The 20,222-nt window shown below is 42.0% G+C and overlaps 3 protein-coding genes across 3 annotated transcripts; 1 reads left to right on the top strand and 2 right to left on the bottom strand.

The window, feature by feature from the left end:
- Positions 1 to 106: 106 nt before the first annotated feature.
- On the bottom strand, positions 107 to 4,634 carry LOC311113504 (protein tyrosine phosphatase type IVA 1). Its single transcript, XM_084156736.1, has 6 exons — positions 4,479 to 4,634; positions 2,579 to 3,183; positions 2,274 to 2,366; positions 2,026 to 2,156; positions 1,501 to 1,575; positions 107 to 1,204 (listed from the first exon to the last, which is right to left on the bottom strand). Exons 2-6 carry the CDS (start codon positions 2,681 to 2,683, stop codon positions 1,087 to 1,089), a joined length of 522 nt encoding a protein of 173 aa, XP_084012862.1. The 5' UTR covers positions 2,684 to 3,183; positions 4,479 to 4,634; the 3' UTR covers positions 107 to 1,086.
- A 4,391-nt stretch (positions 4,635 to 9,025) lies between these two features.
- LOC311113617 (lengsin-like) lies at positions 9,026 to 11,827 on the top strand (the record flags this gene model as incomplete). The annotated part of the gene is made up of 4 exons (XM_084156877.1): positions 9,026 to 9,070; positions 9,443 to 10,145; positions 10,283 to 10,449; positions 10,613 to 11,827. The coding sequence occupies 4 exons, from the start codon at positions 9,026 to 9,028 to the stop codon at positions 11,825 to 11,827; spliced, it is 2,130 nt and encodes a 709-aa protein (XP_084013003.1).
- A 72-nt stretch (positions 11,828 to 11,899) lies between these two features.
- On the bottom strand, positions 11,900 to 19,142 carry LOC311113427 (protein FAM83B-like). Its single transcript, XM_084156638.1, has 5 exons — positions 19,006 to 19,142; positions 18,137 to 18,643; positions 16,928 to 17,092; positions 15,117 to 15,241; positions 11,900 to 14,888 (listed from the first exon to the last, which is right to left on the bottom strand). Exons 2-5 carry the CDS (start codon positions 18,587 to 18,589, stop codon positions 13,205 to 13,207), a joined length of 2,427 nt encoding a protein of 808 aa, XP_084012764.1. The 5' UTR covers positions 18,590 to 18,643; positions 19,006 to 19,142; the 3' UTR covers positions 11,900 to 13,204.
- Positions 19,143 to 20,222: the final 1,080 nt, after the last annotated feature.

Here is a 20,222-nt window from a genome sequence, read left to right as displayed (position 1 = left end):
CATTAAACCAAACAAGACCAATGTAAAACAAGACATTATAGGCCTTCACTAATGGGAGTACAATAGGATATTACAGCGCATTAAATGCCATTCAAAACCAAGTTTTCAGTGTATCATTTTAATGTACTCTCACAAGTTGGTGAACAGTTACAATTTGTCGCTCACGGTACTAAAACACACATCCATTGATAGTATAAATAGCCAACCTAATAATACACATTTTCAAATACATAAATCATCAAGTATCCAAGTATTAAGTTACGCACATCAAAATAAAAAGGCATACAAAATATCGCAGACGTTGAAGTCCAGTTTCAAAGCGAAAAACACAAATCACATTTTGGACATGGCAGTAATTAGTCAACAAGGTTTGATAAGAGAAAATGAAAAAAAATAAAAGGTTCCAGACTTTCAATAAACAAATATTGCAACAATTAAGCATTTCATATTAAAAATTGTTACTGAAAGGACTTAGGTGTGTAGACGTCCTGCACAAGACAAAGGCAACATTTTTTTTGTTCCAAGTAGAAAAATGAAACTCCTTTTCTAATGCAGTGGATGACAAACCCACTCGATTGCCTTTTTGTTCCATTTTAATTGTAAGGCATTTCAAGTTTTAACCATTTGGAGGAAGGCATACATCTTTCTATTCAGCATCAAACTGAATCATAAAATTTAAAGGGATACTTATGTTAAATTATCATAACGGTGCTTTTTAAAATATTTTTTAAAAGTATTAAGCACCCTTGCCAATTAAAACCTTGGACTGTGTTCAACATGTATAAACCAACATCTGGATGTTCACAAAATGACTTCACTGGCTGTGCTCCTTTCCAATTCAATGGGCACACATAGAGAACACTCACTGTCACTTGTTCACTAACTAACCTCTTTTTTGACACTTTACATTTTTTAATTGAGAAGGGAACACTTGAATTATTTGAGAATGGATTTCCAATGGAAATACTTCAACACAATGGATTTACTAAGAAAAAAGAAGCCTGCCAGGTAGATAAGATAAAAGAAAATCAATTCATTTATTTTATAGGGGCATTGTTGGCATGGACTATGATTTAGTTGGCTTTACTACTGGATGCAGCAGTTGTTGCGATGGCCGTTGGAGTCTTTGAAGCGCAGGCGCATCTTTGGACGATACTTCTCTAGGTAGAAAAGCTGCTTGCTGTTGAACGCTCCGCGACGCTTCCTGTTATATGAGAGAAAATACATTGTCATTTCACCTCACCTTAATTGCAGGTCAGTGATATTAATTCAAAACAGTGGGTTTAATAGACTAGCCTCCCTTTTTGAACGAAAAATGTCCCACTGTCACAATGTACTTACACTGTACTAAGGGTACATATAATGCAATTTCAACTTTTCAACTTCTCAATCGCTGCTTAGTCCTATTAATTCAAAACAATGTGTTGTAGCCTCCATTTTAAGATGCTGCAGCTACAGTATATAGAGATCTACTTGAAAGTGTATTTGTATCAGACTTACTGCCGGATGAACTGGACAGCATCTTCGTACTTCATCCCACATTCAATCAAAGCCAGGGCAACCATGACAGGGGCTCTAGGAGCATAACACACAAAAAAACCTTGGTAAATACTCCGATTTTTTTTTGGACAAAAGGCAGTTAGGGTTAGAATACTATGGGACTTTTTCCTTCCAACACAAAATACTGCGTATTATGGTTAATTGTTTTTTGGCATTCTTACCAAAGAACTAGCATCATCAATCTAACACAATTCTGAATATAAATACTTATTACATGTTGTAAAATCCTTGTTACATGATTATAAATGTTTCTATACTAACAAGGGGCGGCAGGTAGCTTAGTGGGTAAGAGCGTTGTGCCAGTAACCGAAAGGTCGCTGGTTCTAATCCCCGAGCCGACTAGGTGAAAAATCTGTCGATGTGCCCTTGAGCAAGGCACTTAACCCTAAATTGCTCCTGTAAGTCGCTCTGGATAAGAGCGTCTGCTAAATGACCAATTTATTTTAAATAAGAACACAAGTTTACCTCCCTAGGCCAGCTACACAGTGGACAGCAATGCAGCAACCAGGCTCCTCCCTAAACTTTGTCTTCAGGAGGTTCAACCAATCATCAACAATCTGGTTAGAGGGAGGAGCTCCATCATCAAACGCCCAATCCTATTGGTGGAGAGGAGAGGGAAACGAGTTTCTCAGAAACCAAAACAAAGACGTAGTAGTAACATGATAGTAAAATAGTATTGCATTGGAGATGTAAACAGTGATGTTGAAGCTTACCAGAACCTGTATTCCCTCTTTCCCCACCAAGGTGGAATCATAGGTGGCCTCACATACTCTCACAACGGTGGTCACTCCATACTTCTTCAGTTCCTGTAGAAGAATGTACTTTAATTTTCATATGATCTGCAACATATGCCATTGTCCATTTGACATACTACACAGGGAAGACATTTATATTTTCTAAACTGACCCTTTATATTATGGAAGAGAGGGACTACCTATGAGAATCCAGAACATTCATTATGTTTTATAACAAAATTAATTTCTGATATCATCACTGTGTTAATGATGTGAGGGCTCACCTCAATGAATTTATTCAAAGTGGCATTGGTGGGATTGTGGGTAATGAGGAACCTCATGTTTTTGTAGGTGATCTCCACAGGGGCAGGTCGGTTCATACGCGCCATGGTGACAGACGAAAAAATTAGATCTTCCTTCCACAAAACAATCTAACGAAAACACTTATTTAGAGGGAGAGGGATTATCAACAAAATGTCAAACTATATTCCCGCAATAAAATGCACCGTGACCAGTGGGCTAAAGAAGGCTATGAGGCGAAAGGAGGTCAGATTTGGCAGAAAAAAGTGTGTGGGCAACCAAAATCAAACCCCTTCTCCTTTGGGAAAACAAGGCAGATTCCCCCTTGATTCTGACCAGGCAGAAGCCAACGAGGGCAGTGTGCAGCAGGTGAAGTTACCCCATCCAGGCTCGTTCTGCTGGTAGGTTAGGAGGTGTCCTGATCCTGCCAACGTTTCAGATCCTCCTCCTGTGGGTCCAATGTGTTCAGAGAGGAGGTGAGTTCTGCTGTTCACTCGTCTGCATAGGCAGCTGCGTGCTGTGCCTGGCAGTAGTCCCCACTGCCCTTCAGAAACTCCATAAATGTGTGACCCAGAACACCACAGAACTGCTGCAAGAGACAAGAGGGGGGGGGGGGGTGGAGTAAGATACAAGGCCTCTAAACTCAAGGGGGAAATGGCTCAAACAATTGAAAAGGTGAAGGTTATGGAAACACATAATTGCTGCTCTCTTTCAGTCCAGATCTGGTGTAACCATAGGTCTAATTTTATGGGTCTAACATGACTGCTGATGTGTGAAGGATGGATGTAGCATTACTAAGGCCTAAGGCCTTACTAGGTCGCAGCTCAACTCTCTACATATTGTTTTTCTTTATAATTGCATACAAATAGCAGTAATATATACATATTAGGCCTACTATATGCCTCGTTGACAGAAGGAAATATTTGCTAGAATTTCAGCATAGCTATTTTTGCCACAAGCCATGTATAATTCCCTTAGTCCTAAGCATTGTCCTCTGTAGCTCAATTGGTAGAGCATGGCGCTTGTAACGCCAGGGTAGTGGGTTCGATCCCCGGGACCACCCATACGTAAAAATGTATGCACACATGACTGTAAGTCGCTTTGGATAAAAGCGTCTGCTAAATGGCATATTATTATTATTATTGTATATGTTTTTCTCTGGCTCCAAATACTGTCTAAGAAGCTTGAAGTATGGATAGTTAATCCGATATTTTCCGGCTGGAAAATAATGTTTTGTTCTGAACATTTGAGCAAAATCGGACCTTTAATTAAGAGACAATACAATGACGTCAAACCTAGACGTCTGTCCAACGACAAAACCCAAACAAACCGAAATGTACATAAGTATGATGAAATTATTTATATAAACTGCCCTTTGTGAGGGCGGACTCGGCGCCATCACCGGTATAGAGGCCTATAGCGGAGCACTTGTCAATGTCCATTGAGATGGAGAAACTAAATGTTGAATAGTGAGGTATTTAGCGCCTCGTTTAAGTAAACTACAGTTAATTAAGGTAAGAATTATTATAGAAACTGTCAATGATATTGCTGACAAGTTAATAAGAAAAATGCGTAATTTTATACGACGGTAATAGCTACGTCGAAAATGTATCTCAAAGGCGCTCCACAAAGGCAACCCACCACCTCGTTTTACTCGAATAAAATGTCAATCTAACGGAAAAGCCTATTTAATTTCGCATACACCTTTAACATACCGTTAATCATAGGAAAAACTCAGATGTATCAATTTCACAAAGACAACAAAGCATGTGTCGAAGAGGCCCGAGATTTAATAATTGAAAATTTGAAGACCAGTTGATACAGAATTACAACACGAGTAGCTACAATGTAACAAAATATTGCTATATGAAAATGGACACTTACTGGGATATGCTTACTCATTGAAGATTGTAGCTTAATCATACAGCCGGTCCCTAAAAAGAAGTAAATATATTAAATGGTTTTGCACCATGCAGTCAAGGCAATTCCTCCGTGCGGAGTCGGCGTCTACTCGACTAGTACGACGCAAGGCAAATGGGCAACCACTATTCAGAGCTCGAGCTCTCTTGAAACCCCACCCTAGAAAGCCTACAAACTGGCCATGTTCTCTGGGATCAAATTGTAGTTCTGCGCAAAAGAAGCCAAATCTTTATTCAGTTTTATTCACCTCTGTTTGAATACGTAATGATTCCTGAATATTGACTATAAAGTGTTTATCATTTAGGGTTTCCGCTAGCTTCCACTGCCACAAAGTCAACATAAGCACATTTTTGTTGTTGTTGCTTTTTGGTCTTAGTTTAAGGATCTAAGAGCTAAGGATAGGGTTAGGTTTAAATCAAATTTTAAAGGTCCTGAACAATCATTCTGAAAAGTACAGGACGTTTGAAAAGACAGGCTGACTGACATCTCTTTGAAACACCTATGTCAAGCAACTTGGATGCATTGATCAGTGTTGCAGTAAAATCATCTCAAGCAAATTTGGTGATACACAAAGCAACTCAAACAACATTATCTCCCGTTTGGCATGTCTCTTGTGATGCGGTTCACAGCAGCACCGACTGATGTCTTGACTTGACAACTGCATCAGAGTTTTGAACAACCCTTCCCCCCATTTGTTCCATGCTGGCTGAAGACCTAGCTAGCCAGTAACTAGTAACACCAGACACAGATGAAAGAGGAAACATATACTGAACAAAAATATAAACAAAACATGTAAAGTGTTGGTCCCATGTTTCATGAGCTGAAATAAAAGATCCAATAAATTTTCCATATGCACAAAAAGCTTATTTATCTCAAATTTTGTGCACAAATTTGTTTGCATCCCTGTTAGTGAGCATTTCTCCTTTGCCAAGATAATCCATCCACCTGACAGGTGTGGCATATCAACAAGCTGATTAAACAGCATGATCATTACACATGTGACAGCTGATGAAACTGAGGAGTATTTCTGTCTGTAATAAAGCCCTTTTGTGGGGAAAAACTCATTCTGATTGACTGGGCCTGGCTCCCCAGTGGGTGGGCCTATGCCCTCCCAGGCCCACCCATGGCTGTGCCCCTGCCCAGTCATGTGAAATCCATAGATTAAGGCCAAATTAATTTTCTAAATTTTCTCAATCTCAATTGACGGATTTCCTCATATGAACTGTAATTCAGTAAAATTGTTGAATTTGTTACATGTTGCATTTATATTTTTGTTCAGTATGTAAGTATCTTTGCCATAGATGAATAGGGTAAACTTGTAATTATATTTGCTGACACCCTACAGTCAAAATTTGGCACCAGTAGATGAGCTATCTAGCTATATAAACCATGCTCCTCTGCAAACACGCCTTCTCCAACGTTGGTTACAAGGCAGTACTTATTTAAATTAGGGAAGAGAATATCATGTTACCATTGGTGTATTAAAATTTGAGTTAAGGTGATGTCACCTTTTCTCCTTAATAATGAATCCAAGTGTTTGACATGGGGCGAGGGGACCAGTAACTTTATGATCAAATTTTATCAATGTAGAAGCAACAGTCATTTTTCATACTTTGGTCATCATACTTTGATCTGGTTTCCTTAAAATGTCATTCAATTTCATGAAAAACATGATTTTTACTGTTCATGACCTATAAAGCAGGGAAATTGTAGAAAATGGTTTATGACTTTGTGGCTATAGAAGCCAATAGTGTGCAACTGTAGCCCACAATTCGAGCACCCCATTGGGTTCTGCATGAACCCCCCCTCGAGCATGACATCTTCATCACAGAGTTTCTAAACCCAGAAGCGAAACATCGCAAGACTTCTGGTAACGCTTGCGAAGCAGACCAGGCCGGGGTTTGAGAAGTCAATGAGAGCAGTGAAAAATGTCTATTGGAGAAGCAGTTTCTGCCTATCTTCATACTATACTGTATTTTGTCTTCATGCTTGTGTGACACTTCTGAATGTGGGTCAAAAGGGTCATAAAAGTGTTTTGCCTGGCTCCCGGAGTCCTCCTTGCTAGCTAGCGGGACGCGGGGTAGAGTGTCCTTCGCTCCTGCATGCCGAACACCTGCCCTCACCGTCATTAACAGAACTGCGGTAAAACAGTGCCCGACAGGCGGGTGGGCGAAGGACACTATCTACCGGTCGCCCCCGACTTCCGCAATCACAGCAGGCGGGAGGCTGGCGACACCATTTGCTAGCTAGCTTGCCAGTTCGCTAGCTAGCTAGCACACGGTGTCGCCCCCGCCTCCCGCCTGCTGTTTACCGGAGAAAACCGTGCGGGCGAAGGACACTGTCTACCGCTAGCTACAACCTGGCCTCAGAGCATTTCTTATTACTCTGTACGTAAATCCGGGACACTCCCTTTAGTATGAGATGTTACGTTACGTATGGTATGTATTAATTGGTGGATGTCCATCATCCATTTCGTATGATATGTTACGAATTACAATTTGTATGATAATGATATGTGACAAATTTGCTAAACATACAATATGTTACGAAGAGACCCCCCCCCCCCCCCAAAAAAAAAACAAACAATATATATATATATAAAAACTAGAATAGTCCCAACTAAGCAAAATGATGTTGAAAAAATATGTGTAAAATATGTATTTTCCAGAGGTTGAAGTTAGGTTCAATTTAGGTTCTTAATGAAAGGTGAAAATACATATTTTCTGTACACTTAAAATACATATTTTCCAGGACTTTGAAAAGGCATCTTTTCCAGATGTTGAAAAAAATACGTATTTTCTGGACTTGAAATTAATATTCATTTTCAGTTCTGAATGAAAGTTGAAAACACACATTTTCCAGATGTTGATAATACGTATTTTCCAGACATTGAAAATATTTATTTTCCCGATGTTGAAATCAGGCTCATATTTGGTTCTGAATGAAAGTTGAAAATATGTAATTTATAGACATCTATGTTTGGGCCAAATCAAGGCTGGTCCAGACCGGACAAAATCTGAAGCAAACATAGACGTCTATGATTGGACCAGATTTGGTCTGGACCGGACCAAAAATCAATGTCCGTGGATGTGGAAATCAAGGCCGGTCCGGACTGCACCAAAAAAAAACGTCCAAAAGGCATCGGCGTCAGTCCGAGCTTACTGAGGTGAAATCACATTTTATGTACGCCCATCTATGTGGTTAGCCTACAGTTTGTAAAACACAAAAAAAAGACGTCTGGTCCGGACAATTTACGGATACAAACTTGAAACCTCTGATCATGACAATGGAGTGAAACTCCTGGACAACAGTTGTGATTGTCCATTCCATATTGTCAATTTTATTGATGTTGCTTGTTAACATGACAGCACATTTTTGTGGATGTTGCCTCTTTTACAATGGGGGTCAATAGGAAAGAATGTTGGTTTTCCCCAATTTGTGGGCGTGGTCTAGGGGAATTCCTTATTATTACTTGAAAACTGACTGAGTCTATAGCTTAAAAATGGACCAATAGAAGTATAAAGAGGGATTTCCACAGAAACAGGAATGCCCACATGCAGGAACAACCCCGATTTTTTGGCTGCAGTAGCACCCTTCTCATAGAAGCTAGTGACGACCATCATTTAGGCCCTATGTGGCCTATGTGGCCTATGTTCAAAATTCTTCACATCATGATGCACACATCTCAGCAGGTAAAATGCACTATTTTGTAGATATTTATAAGTAGGCTATAGCTAGGCTATACTGTATTGCAGTCTATATTACTAAACATTTTCTCTTATTAGGTATTTCAGTGAAAAGTATTTGATGATATAATATAGTAGTATAGTTGTTGATAATAATATTGTAATACAGTTGTTATCAAGTTGTTACAGTGTCCTGGATGAGCACTAAGTTCAATCAAGGGCCTATGCCAATGTTGCACAAGTTAATCTAAATCTAAATTAATCTCACTATAGAACAAATATTTTTATTATAGAAAAGAGAACATATTCGGGCCCAGTCTTGATATAAAGGTTTTGTGAAGCCGGATCAAATCTAGTTTTATTTCATACAGACAGTAGCCTAATTCTTTACCATCAAAGAGTTTATATCAGCAAAAAGTTAGAGTTACAACATCTATTGTAGATGCTTTATAAATATGTTAATGTTTCTCATTATTCTAGAAAAAGTACTTTTGAACTAAATGCATCTTTCTAGAAACTGCCTGAGTGTCATGATTGGAGGCACAAACAAAATAGCTGAGCTGTGTGTTTTTGTCTCCAACTCCCTTTGCATTGAAACAAAGGGGGATATTGAATTGTTGATGTTAATAGCCAATGGGGTGAAAGCAGAAGTGTTTCAGTCTCTACCAGTTGTCAGTGGATACCAGTGTCCAACAGGAGTGCCCATGGGTGTGGTGAAAGAATTTTCCAATCCATCACCATTGTGTCAATTGTCCATAAAATAAATGTGCGAGCATAGCTCTGGTTTCAAATGAAGGCACTCAAATCTCAGCTCAAAACTCACAAATGAGTATAAAAGGAATGCATGACTCAGAGGATCTCGTTCTCGAGGTAACATCTCTAGCTCTTTTATATTTTTTAGTACTGTAAATCCCAGTATAGTGTTTTGGATTTGGACTCAATGTTGTTGCTGTTTTTTCACTCATGAATGGTAACTGAATTGAAGAAACTTAAAAAACATCACTTTTCCATAATCTGAAAAAGAAAATAGTCAAAAAGGTTTTCCTTTTCCATTCCTTTTGTTTTAATATGGCGTAACAAATGTATTGTTAATTTAACTGTATTTGAACAATAATCTATTTGTTGTAAATATTAAAATGTATATATGTTAATAAATATATGTTTATTAATAACTATATAATAACTATATAATAAAGTACTTACAAATACTGTATATTTTTGGTGGTTGGGTGGTGTTTCCAGGAGGGCTCAAGTAGGCTCAGAGACCAGGTAGATGGCAGTGGAATGAGCCTGGGCAAGAAGAAGGGGGTGAAGGTGAGTGGAAATAACATGGCCCCAGTGGACTGGGACAGAGGGGGGCCGTCCATAGTCCACCACTCCAGCTACATGAGCAGCCCCAGACCCTCAGAAAACCCCCCCACCATCATCTCTATCGGCCCCTCTCCCCACACCCACAGGCCCTCTGGGTCTCCAGAGAGGGACCGGCCCAGGCAGGATGAGGTCCCCCCCTCCAGAGTGGAGTGGTCCAGAGAGGGTTGCACCTACAGCCAACGGGCTTCCAACAGCGAGGTGGGGGTCTCCAGACAAACCATGGATGAGTTGAAGAGTATCCTGAAGGATAGTTCCATGCTTGGTGCCCGGGGAAAGGAGGAGGGGGGGCGTCCTGGGAGTCCAGCCCCTTACACCTACCTGCATGGGACCAACAGGAGAGATGGACAGCCGGAGTCCCAGTCCTCCTTCACCACTTTCAAGCCCCACTCTGATGCTTCCAGGAGGGTGTCCACCAGGTCCAGGGACAGCAGCTCCCTCCAGCTTGGCTCCGGTGTGGACTCGTCAACCTCATACAGGTCGGATGTGACTGGCGCAAACAGGCAATCCGGAATACGGTCGTCCACGTTCGAGAGCAGCAGTGCCAACTGTGGAGAGACCTGGAACTCAGAAACAGGTTAGTCTGGTTTGGGATTAGTTTTATCAAAAAAGCTATTTTTATTTTAAAACATTTAATGTAGCTAATATAGTAGTTCCCTCACAGGCGAATATTTTTACAGACATGGTAGTTGCTTTTGGCTCTTTTTCTCATAGATAACAGTAAAGACAACATGGATAAGTCTGGGACTCAGAGCTTCATCTCAGCCATGGAGCATATCAAGCAGCAGATTGCCCGGGAGAATATCAACTTTGTCCGCTTCGAGGCCACGGATCTCCATGGGGTGTCCAGGTCTAAGACAGTGCCAGTCCGCTTCTTTCATGTAATCATCTCACACACAGTACACAAACATCCTGAAACGTACTAGCTATAGTGTATTGAGACAACCCACAATGTTATAATGCTATTTGTTTAAATGGTTGCTAAATGGTTATGCTTGCCTATAGGAAAAGTCCCATGATGTAAACCTTTTTTTATCTTTACAGGAGAAAGCAGTATACGGGGTGCCGATGCCAAGAAGCTACCTAGAGCTGACCCTGAGCCCTAAGAGCAGTGAGGTGGACCACGCCAACAACCCTGCCAACTTCAGCAGCGACGTGCTGCTGATCCCAGACCTGTCGACCTTCAGGGTGCTGCCCTGGGCAGAGCAGACGGCCCGGGTCATCTGTGACCCCTGCATGATAACCGGCAGCCCCCTGCGCACCGCACCCCGCCTCATCGCCAAGCAGCTGATGGGGCAGCTCCAGAGCCTGGGTTTCTCCCTGCACTCCTCCTTCACCTACGAGTGCTGTGTCCTGGGCGCGCCCGACAGGGTGGGCCCCAAGACCATGCTGTTCCCCGCCACCACCCTGGCCAGCAACCACGACCTGCCCTTCTTCCAGCAGCTGGTGAATGGGATGTACTGCATGGGGGCCGACGTGGACAGCTTGGCCTCAGCCATGGTGCCCGGTCAGATGGAGATCAACCTGAGGCCGGAGTTTGGCATCGCGGCCGCCGACACCGCCTTCACGTTCCGTACCGGCATCAAAGAGATGGCGAGGAAACACAGCTACATCGCCAGCTTCTTCACCGACGACAGCCTGTACAATGCCGGGGTGCTTTCCCATTCTCTCTGGGACGCCAACGGCCGCCGTAGTCTCTTCCACACCGGGGACCACGGCGGAGGGGAGCTGTCGGAGATTGGCAGGAAGTGGCTTGCGGGGCTCCTGAGCCACTCAGCCGCCCTGAGCTGCCTGCTCTCCCCTGGGCTGGGCTGCCGCAGCCACATCGCCAAGAAGGTCAAAGACCCCAAGCACAACGTGCTCTATGCCACCTATGGCTACAATGACAACAGCAGCGCCTTCAATGTAAAATGCCACGGCGGGCGGGAGACGCATATCGACAACAAGCTGGGCTCGGCCATGGCTAACCCATACGTGGTGATGGCGGCCACCGTGGCGGCAGGACTGGACGGTATCAAACGCAACCTGGCGGCTGAGACGGGTCTGACCAGGGCCTCCACCCACACCCAGCTGGGGAAACAGCAGTTTGCCATCCCTGTGAAGATGGAGGATGCTCTGGTGGCTTTGAGCGAAGACCATGTGATTTGCGGAGCCCTGGGAGAACCATTTGTGCAGTATTTTATTGCTCTGAAGCAATTTGAGATTGAGACCGAAGAATTGGATGCAGAGAGGAACAAATGTCTGGAATATTTCATATAGAAGTACTCAATATTGTACAGTGGGATTCCTGTTAAACAAATGGATTGATCGAATTCATACAAAGCTTTCTTTGAATATATATATTTTTTATTCCATATTTGACAGAAAACAATAAAAACATGATTGAAATATCAACATCTGTGTGCAGGGCCCAAATGAATTGAAAATGTATTATCACATTTAATCTGATTTCTTTAAAAAGAGAGTAGGAAACATCTGGGGTTTGGGTGTTGAATTATGATGTCATACAGTAGATAGCTGTCAGTAAGGTACACAAACATAAATAACATTCTCAACCTATTACAGTGCTATGGAAAAATGTATGAAAGGAAACTGGCTACTTTACGCTGAATACTGACATTGAAACTTATTTTACATGTATAGCTGAACACAGCACTTTGAATTCAAAACACAAATGTGGATTTGGCTAGTGAAATTAGAGGGTACCTTATATTGAAGTAATTATTTTCCTATGCATGTATGCACTTTTAAAAACAAAGGATCGTAAAATAATCACGTTTGGGGTATTCATTTGACAACTAAGGGGCAATCTAAATGACAATTTCACAAGTAAGGAATAAAAATAATATTGCTTTATCAGAATTCGCACACTTGCCATATTAGAACATTCCAATATATATATATTTTTACAATAAAATGTATCCCATAACCACTGCAAAAAATAAATGAAAATTCCCTAAAGACTCTTAACAGTCTAATTTACAATACAAACCCTGTCATAGAACAGTGCTGTTATTGCCTTGATCGTAGACAACATTTACACATTCACTTCTTGCTGATGAGATTCCCCACCCGTTGTATGAATCGGCCAAGCTTATTTTCATTAGGCGTAGTTTCAGTCTGATAGCTGTGTATGGAACTAATAGAGGGATGTCTCACAAACAAACTCCTGTGTTTGTCTGAGTCATATTTGTTTGTAGTAGTTGTTGTCGGTTTATCAGATGGCTTGTTGTCAAATGAAACATAACTCTCAAATCGGCTATATGCTCGTTTCTGCCCGGTGTCTGAATGAATTGATGCTTGACTCTCCACAGTGTTTGTGGAGCTCAGGGAGTCCTGGTCCGGTTCACGTTTCTTTCTAAAGCTCCTTCTAACCCAGCTAGTATTTAACCCAGGAGATTATGATTTACCTGCTGGGTTGGGAGAATTATGTTGTTGTTCCTTTTCGGTTTCATTACCAGCCGCATTGTGTGATGACCTGGAAGGGCTTGGCGAATGACCTTTGGGTGATGTAGTAAGTCCCACAGCTGACGGTTTTCCAGGAGGATCTGAGATGGTTCTCTGCTCTTCTGAAATGTCAGCCTGCACTAAATGCTTTGATTTCACTGAACCTATCATTTGAAGTGTGGATCTGAATTAATTTTGCCTTTGGAGTTCTGCTCCTTCTTCCTGGTGTGGCATTTTCTCCATCATTTTCTCCACTGAAACATCGGCATGCACTATATTCTTTATTGATTTCACAGAAGTTGTGGGTTTCACTGTATTCACACTTTGGCGTGTTTTCTCTTTGTCTGAGTCGGAGCTGTTGGCCAGCTGGTCAGTGGAGCCATGACTCTTCCTGGTGGGGCCCTCCTTCTCCTCTGGTATTCCAATCAAAGACGTTAGCGCTTTAGAGCTCTCCACATTAAGTCCAGTGGGTCTGAAGTTGGAGGGCTTGAGCAAAGGCTCCTTTAGTTGTATTCCCAGTTGGGCTGCCGACATCGTCCTGGAGAGAGGCTCTTGCCAGTCATCAAGAGGATTCCTCTCTGTCTTGGTCTTGATGTCGTATTGTGAGACAGACCTTTGTGCATCACTGAAGTTGGTTTGTTTATATGTTTGGTCTCTAACTCTTTTTTCCTCTTCCTGTTGACCTCCTGGGCTGAGTTCCTCTCTGCGGCTGGATGGTCCCTGATTAGAACTGTGTTCTGAGCTGCCTGATAACTCTGCCCTACTGTGCCTTTTATCAAGGCCTCTCTCTGACGACCTTCTTTTAGCTCTTTCGAGAGCAGACAAAACAGTCAGCCTGAGAGAATCCTGGCTCTGCCCTGGCCTTAAGTTGCTGACAGGTTCCTCATACTCATGTAAACTGAGCCTTTTCCATCTGATCTCTTCCAATCTCGTCTGACTCTCCCTCAATCTAGCAGGGGTCAGTTGGGGTTGGAAGTTGCTTAGGCCACCTAGAATGCCCTGTGGGGATGTCACTCCTAGACCGCCCTGTGGGGATGTCACTCCTAGACTGCCCTGTGGAGATAGCATCCATAGACTGCCTTGTGGAGATGTCACAGAGTGCTCAGACATATAGTTAGGAGTTTCAGACTGCTCTGCCAGACGGCTGTTGAAGAGGACTGATGTTCTCATACAGGATGATGTGTTTGGGTTCTGCGTACTGTCAGGCAGATGCAGATTCTCAACTGGCTCCCCTAGGGTCACATCACTGTTATTGAGGTACGAGTCGATCTTCCACCTATTAAGAGAGGTCTCACTGCTGTAAGGGAGTAGATGCTGTTGGCCAATGCCATACTTCTTCTTCTGTGTGTAATGATTCACCCTGCCTGGTAACAGTGGATCTTCGCTGCGTCTGCTTCTCTCAGGGGCACTGTGAGCACCGCCAGCGTAATCTCTTACATTCCTCAAGTGAGTTATGGAATTCCCTCTCAGCGGCAGCTCTCCGGTGTAGCTGTGTCCCCTCACAAGTTTCCCCATATCGGTGCGGTGAGATTGATTCAGTCTGTCCTGAATGCTCAGTCCTCTTGTGACCATCTGTCCATTGTTGTATCGATCGTCCTTCTGTTGACCGGTAGAACTCATCAAGCCAAGCTGTCTTCCGCGGGATCTCATGTGAATCTGGTCGAGAGAGAGTCTGCTCTCGAAGAGCCGACCGGGATAAGGGTTGTACGTGGACTTTGCCGGCTCTTTCCAGAAGTCTTTCTCTTGAGAGAGAGTGGCGGGCAGAGTGGATCGGGCGAACAGACATCTGAACTCCTCATCGTAGGAGCCCACCAGCTGCCCTGTGACGACCAGGACCATGCTGAGGTTGATCTTCTCGAAGGACCACATGAAGCTGGAGAAAAGGGAGACCAAAAGAAAAGTGTTATAATAAATACATGCAGTCATCCGGTTACTTATACATAGAACTCCATTAATACTTTAGAAAGTGTTAGTATGCTACATAATGTATAACATTACATTTAATATACTGTATTTAACAAGTTAAGGAAGAGTTTGGGAACAGATTTCTGTTTTAAATGCAATAGAGGGGACATAGTTGGTTGTACTAGGTTAGACATACCTGTATGTACCGTACAACACTGTTTTGCAGTCCACCAATAGAAACCTCTGCTCCAAAGATCCATGGAACTTTGCTCCAGATCGACATATATACTGCTGTCCTTTCACTGTCCGAACTCGCAAATTCTGAACAAGACAGAAGAACGGAGTTAAAATCTCTCACCATTTATTTTTTCGCACACACACACACACACACACACACACACACACACACACACACACACACACACACACACACACACACACACACACACAACTACTACAACTCTAACCTTATCAAACTTGTGACAACCATCCCCAAAACCATTGACAGGAGGCCAACGAGAAAATGTGTTTGGAATTATTAAGAGTTACAGCAAGACAACAAACACATTTCACCTTTCATTGGGATACTTTGTTTTTGCTCAAAAACAAGTTCTCAGTCTATCCAATTGAGACAAATGGTAAAGACACTGCGTAACAGGAACAAGCCTGGCACTGCACTATAAAACTCATGAAGTAAACCTGGATGAAGTCATCCAGCATGTTGGTACACTGATGATGCTTCAGGGGAAATAGACGCACCGGTATATGACTACTGCATTTCCACCAAGGGTTTGGAGCAAACGTCATTGCTAATCTAAGACTCCTGCCAATAGTTAAAATGGCATGCCACTGACAAACTCCTTGTCACGATCGTTGACTGAAGACACGGACCAAGGCGCAGCGTGATAAGCGTACATACTTTTATTTAACGTACTTAACGACAAAAACAACAAACAAACGATACGTGAAGTCCTGAGGTTATAACACAACAAACCTTTACGGATCAAGATCCCACAAAGACTAGTGCAAAACAGGCTGCCTAAGTATGGTCCCCAATCAGAGACAACGAGCTACAGCTGCCTCTGATTGGGAACCACCCGGGCCAACATAGATCAAACGATCTAGAACAAAAACATAGAAAAACTAAACATAGCAAATCTACACCCTGGCTCAACATTTAAGAGTCCCCAGAGCCAGGGCGTGACACTCCTGCTATGCATTTAAAAGAGACCTTGGTCTCAGTATGACGCCCTGATAAAATAAAGGTTAACTAAATAAAATAAATACAATTGTATTAGGACTTTAAGCTCTTACAGTGCTTCACCACTTCACCACATTCACTCAGCTAACTGAGTGTACAAAACATTAGGAATGCATGCCCTTTCCATGACTTACTGTAGACCAGGTGAATCCAGGTGAAAGCTATGATCCCTTATTGCTGTCACTTGTTAAATCCACTTCAATCAGTGTAGATGAAGGGGAGGAGACAGGTTAAAGAAGGATTTTTAAGCCTTGAGACAATTGAGACATGGATTGTGTATGTGTGCCATTCAGATGATGAATGGGCAAGACAAAATAATTAAGTGCCTCTGAACAGGGTATGGTAGTAGGTGCCAGGCGCACCGGTTTAAGTGTGTCAAGAACTGCAACGCTGCTGGGTTTTTCACGCTCAACAGCTTCCCATGTGTATCAAGAATGGTCCACCACCCAAAGGACATCCAGCCAACTTGACTTTAACTGTGAGAAGCATTGGAGTCAACATGGGCCAGCATCCCTGTGGTACGCTTTCGACACCTTGTAGAGTCCATGCCCTGATGCATTGAGGCTGTTCTGAGGGCAAAAGGGGGTGCAACTCAATATTAGGAAGGGCTTCCAAATTTTTTATACACACAATGTAATGGGAGACACAAATCATGTGTAGAAACTTGTGGTATTTCATTGGTCGAAGTAGAAGTTTTTTTATAGTTAATTAAAATGTTGCGAAGTATTTCAAATATAATTCCTTACCTTGAGATCTTGGATTTGGACATCTGCGCTCTCAGCCATATTCAGAAAGCTTTTGAATTGGAAGTCATCAAGAAGTATGTAGACCACCACTCCCCTAGTAGTTGCATTGACAATCTCCTTAAAAATATCAACGTCAGTGAAGACGTCCATCGCTATAGCAATAACCTATAATGAAAAGGGATTAAGAACAGGCTTAATTATCAGTTGTGTGAACAGCAGAGGTTTATTGAAAGTAGAAGTCTCAGAAATTGGTCACGAAATCTGAAAAGGTGCCTCGTCTTTTAATGTGTAGTAATTGCAGTGTTGGGGAGTAGTGAACTACATGTAGTTCAACTAGTAATTTAATTACATTTTGCAGTAGCTTGGTGGTAGTTGAACTAAATAAATAAAAAATCAGTAGTTAATTACTTGTTTTGCAATGTAGTGGTGTAGCTAACTACTGGAACTGCACACTACTAATAAAATATGGGTGAAGAAGGCAAGAATTTCATTTATATTTCTGCATCAGACCTGCCTAATTCTCACGAAACACTTTTCATGTGCCTTATTCTCACTTTTTGTGTTTAATAGACTAATTACACATCTGACACCAGAGTAATCTGTTCTTGCAATTTTGGGTCAATGACATTTCAGATTTATATATGATCATTTTTCACAAAGTAGTTTGGATGTAGTGAACTACTTTTTCCAAAGTAACTTTAGTTAAGTAAATTATATTGTATTGCTTTAGTGTAGCTTAACTTCTTCCAGTGTGAAGTAATTGGTAGCTTGGTCAACTATATTTTCAGAGTAGCTTCAAAAGTGCACTGTTTGTACAGCACAGACTGTACTGGATGTGCGTTTTGAGATGTAACAATGGCTTTTGTTACCCAAACACACACTTTTTTAACCTTCTGGAATTACATATCGAATTGTATGGATGATAAGTGAAAACCTTTCAGAAAGCCTGGCAAGCCGTCATGACGTGTGAAGCTGACATTTCAGTAGGCCTACGTTTAAACAAGTTCAAGTTGAGACAGGCTTAGGTGGTTGATATGCCACAGACATTTTAAATGAACATAAATGTTTTCTCAACATGTGCACCTGTGGGAAATGCTACTCTATAAGAAAGGCAATTCAAACCTGTAATGTGAATTTGTACAAACCATAACAGTAAATACCAGACACTGCAAATGATTGATGGGAAATTATATTATTGTGCCTCATTACCTGTCTTGCATCTTGGATTTGTTTACGTATCATCTCTTTGATGGTCGGTGTGTTGTGTCTGGGAGGGTGGAAAAGCAGGCTGATGTTTGTCTCCATGTTCTCATTGGTGACCTCTGGCCAGCCGAGGTCAAGGTCAGGAACCTCCTCATCTGACTCAGTGGGGAAGTAAGTGGAGGGAGCTCTGATATTTTCTTCACTTTCATGTTTCACTGCTTCAGAATCCTCATCCTCTGGGACTGGCAACTCTGCATTGTCCAAAATGAAGATGATCTCCTCTTCAGAGAGAAAGTCACTGAGTTGTTCGGCTTTGAGGTACTCCTGGTAGACATCTCTACCCCCACTGACCAGAGCGTAGATGGCAAGCCGGTAGGACTCCTTGTAGTGTGGCTGGATGTATTCTGCTGGAATCACGTCTTCTTTGAATGACAACAGACATGAGAGCGTGGATTCCATTTGTACGGTTTCCCCCTGAGAGGATCTCTGATTTACGTAGAATGGGGTTTTTACCTTAAAAAATATACAATATACTATGTGTTATGACAGAACTGATTAAATTGTGATTTGTACGATTTTCATCTTCACTATGTATAATGCCACAACTTAATGCCAAACCCATTTAAGTAAAATAGTTTTGACTGACAAACTACCACATGTGAAACTTCCAATAACTGTTTGATTTTACCATATTTTTGTAGACATTCTTCATTCAGTACATTTGTGGAAAATACACTTCAACTGTGTGGAAATTCAAGTACAGACAGTACACCACAAATGATATTTTCAAATCATTCTGAAAATTTCAGGGGAGAGAGACAGAAAAGAGGCCTTGCACTCAATTGAATGTCATAATGTCAACAAACAAGACTTACTTCATGGTCAGCAATGATAGCCAGCTCTTTCAGCTTTTAAAATCCCATTGAATGTGTTAAATTGTCCAGTCAGTTGAACATTGAGAATCACAGCCAGCAAGTCAACCCGACCGGCACCTCTGTCGTATGGCTGAAGTAAAAAGGTGAGCAGTCAATGATGGGTGTGGATTGTAGTTTTTTTCTTCTTAATGGATAAAACCTGCTGCAATATTCACCCCATTCACTGCTCTGACAAAACACATCACATGAGAGTCCCTCCCTTCAGAGGTTTGGAAGAAGGCTAGTAGTATCTTGTTTGGGTGAGGCTCTGTCGCCGCCGGCCGCGCCCGGGAGACTCATGGGCGGCGCACAATTGGCCCAGCGTCGTCCAGGGTAGGGGAGGGAATGGCCGGCAGGGATGTAGCTCAGTTGATAGAGCATGGCGTTTGCAACGCCAGGGTTGTGGGTTCGATTCCCACGGGGGGCCAGTATAAAAAAATATGTATTCACTAACTGTAAGTCACTCTGGATAAGAGCGTCTGCTAAATGACTAAAATGTAATGTAAATGTAATGAAAGGAAACACTTACAGTAGTCATTTTCTTTATAGGTAGCGTTGTTGCCTCAAATATGACCTCTTCTGTGGAGTGTACATTTATATCAATGTATAATATTTATAATATTTAACATGTCCTTAATACATCTTTGAGGAGAATACCAAAAGGATCTTGTGCCATACAGAAGTCCGTATCCTCTAAAGTTACTGCTAAATGACTTAAAGGTCCCTCCTTAAACGAAAGACAATTAAGAAGTGAGAGTAGACAAGTGAGGGAAATAAAAAGATAGAATGACAGGAAAAGACAACAGAGAGAAGGTGATAAATGAGGTTTATTGCTAACACAAAGCAAATGGGGAAACGCAACACGGTGCAGACAAACTTAACTTCTCTGGCATAGCGACTGCAGTGCGGATGGCACTGGCTGTGTGTCTGCCGTCTGCACTCTCTGACATCCATTCACCATCAACAGAGAAATGGACACAGACATTCAGACTTGGGCTCAAATACTATATGAAATAATTTCAAATACTTAAGCTGTGCTTGATTAAGCTTGTCTGTTGCAATGGCAAATCCCGCCCACCTGGCACTCTAGGCAGGCTGATCCCAGGTCTGCAGACATTCCATTATACAGTACAGTATAATGGAAGGTGCAGCTTTTTTATGATTAACACTTATGACTA

Source organism: Coregonus lavaretus (genome assembly GCF_964263955.1).
Source record: "Coregonus lavaretus genome assembly, chromosome: 40".
Classification (NCBI taxonomy): Eukaryota; Metazoa; Chordata; class Actinopteri; order Salmoniformes; family Salmonidae; genus Coregonus; species Coregonus lavaretus.
This window is presented reverse-complemented; position numbering and strand designations above follow the sequence as displayed.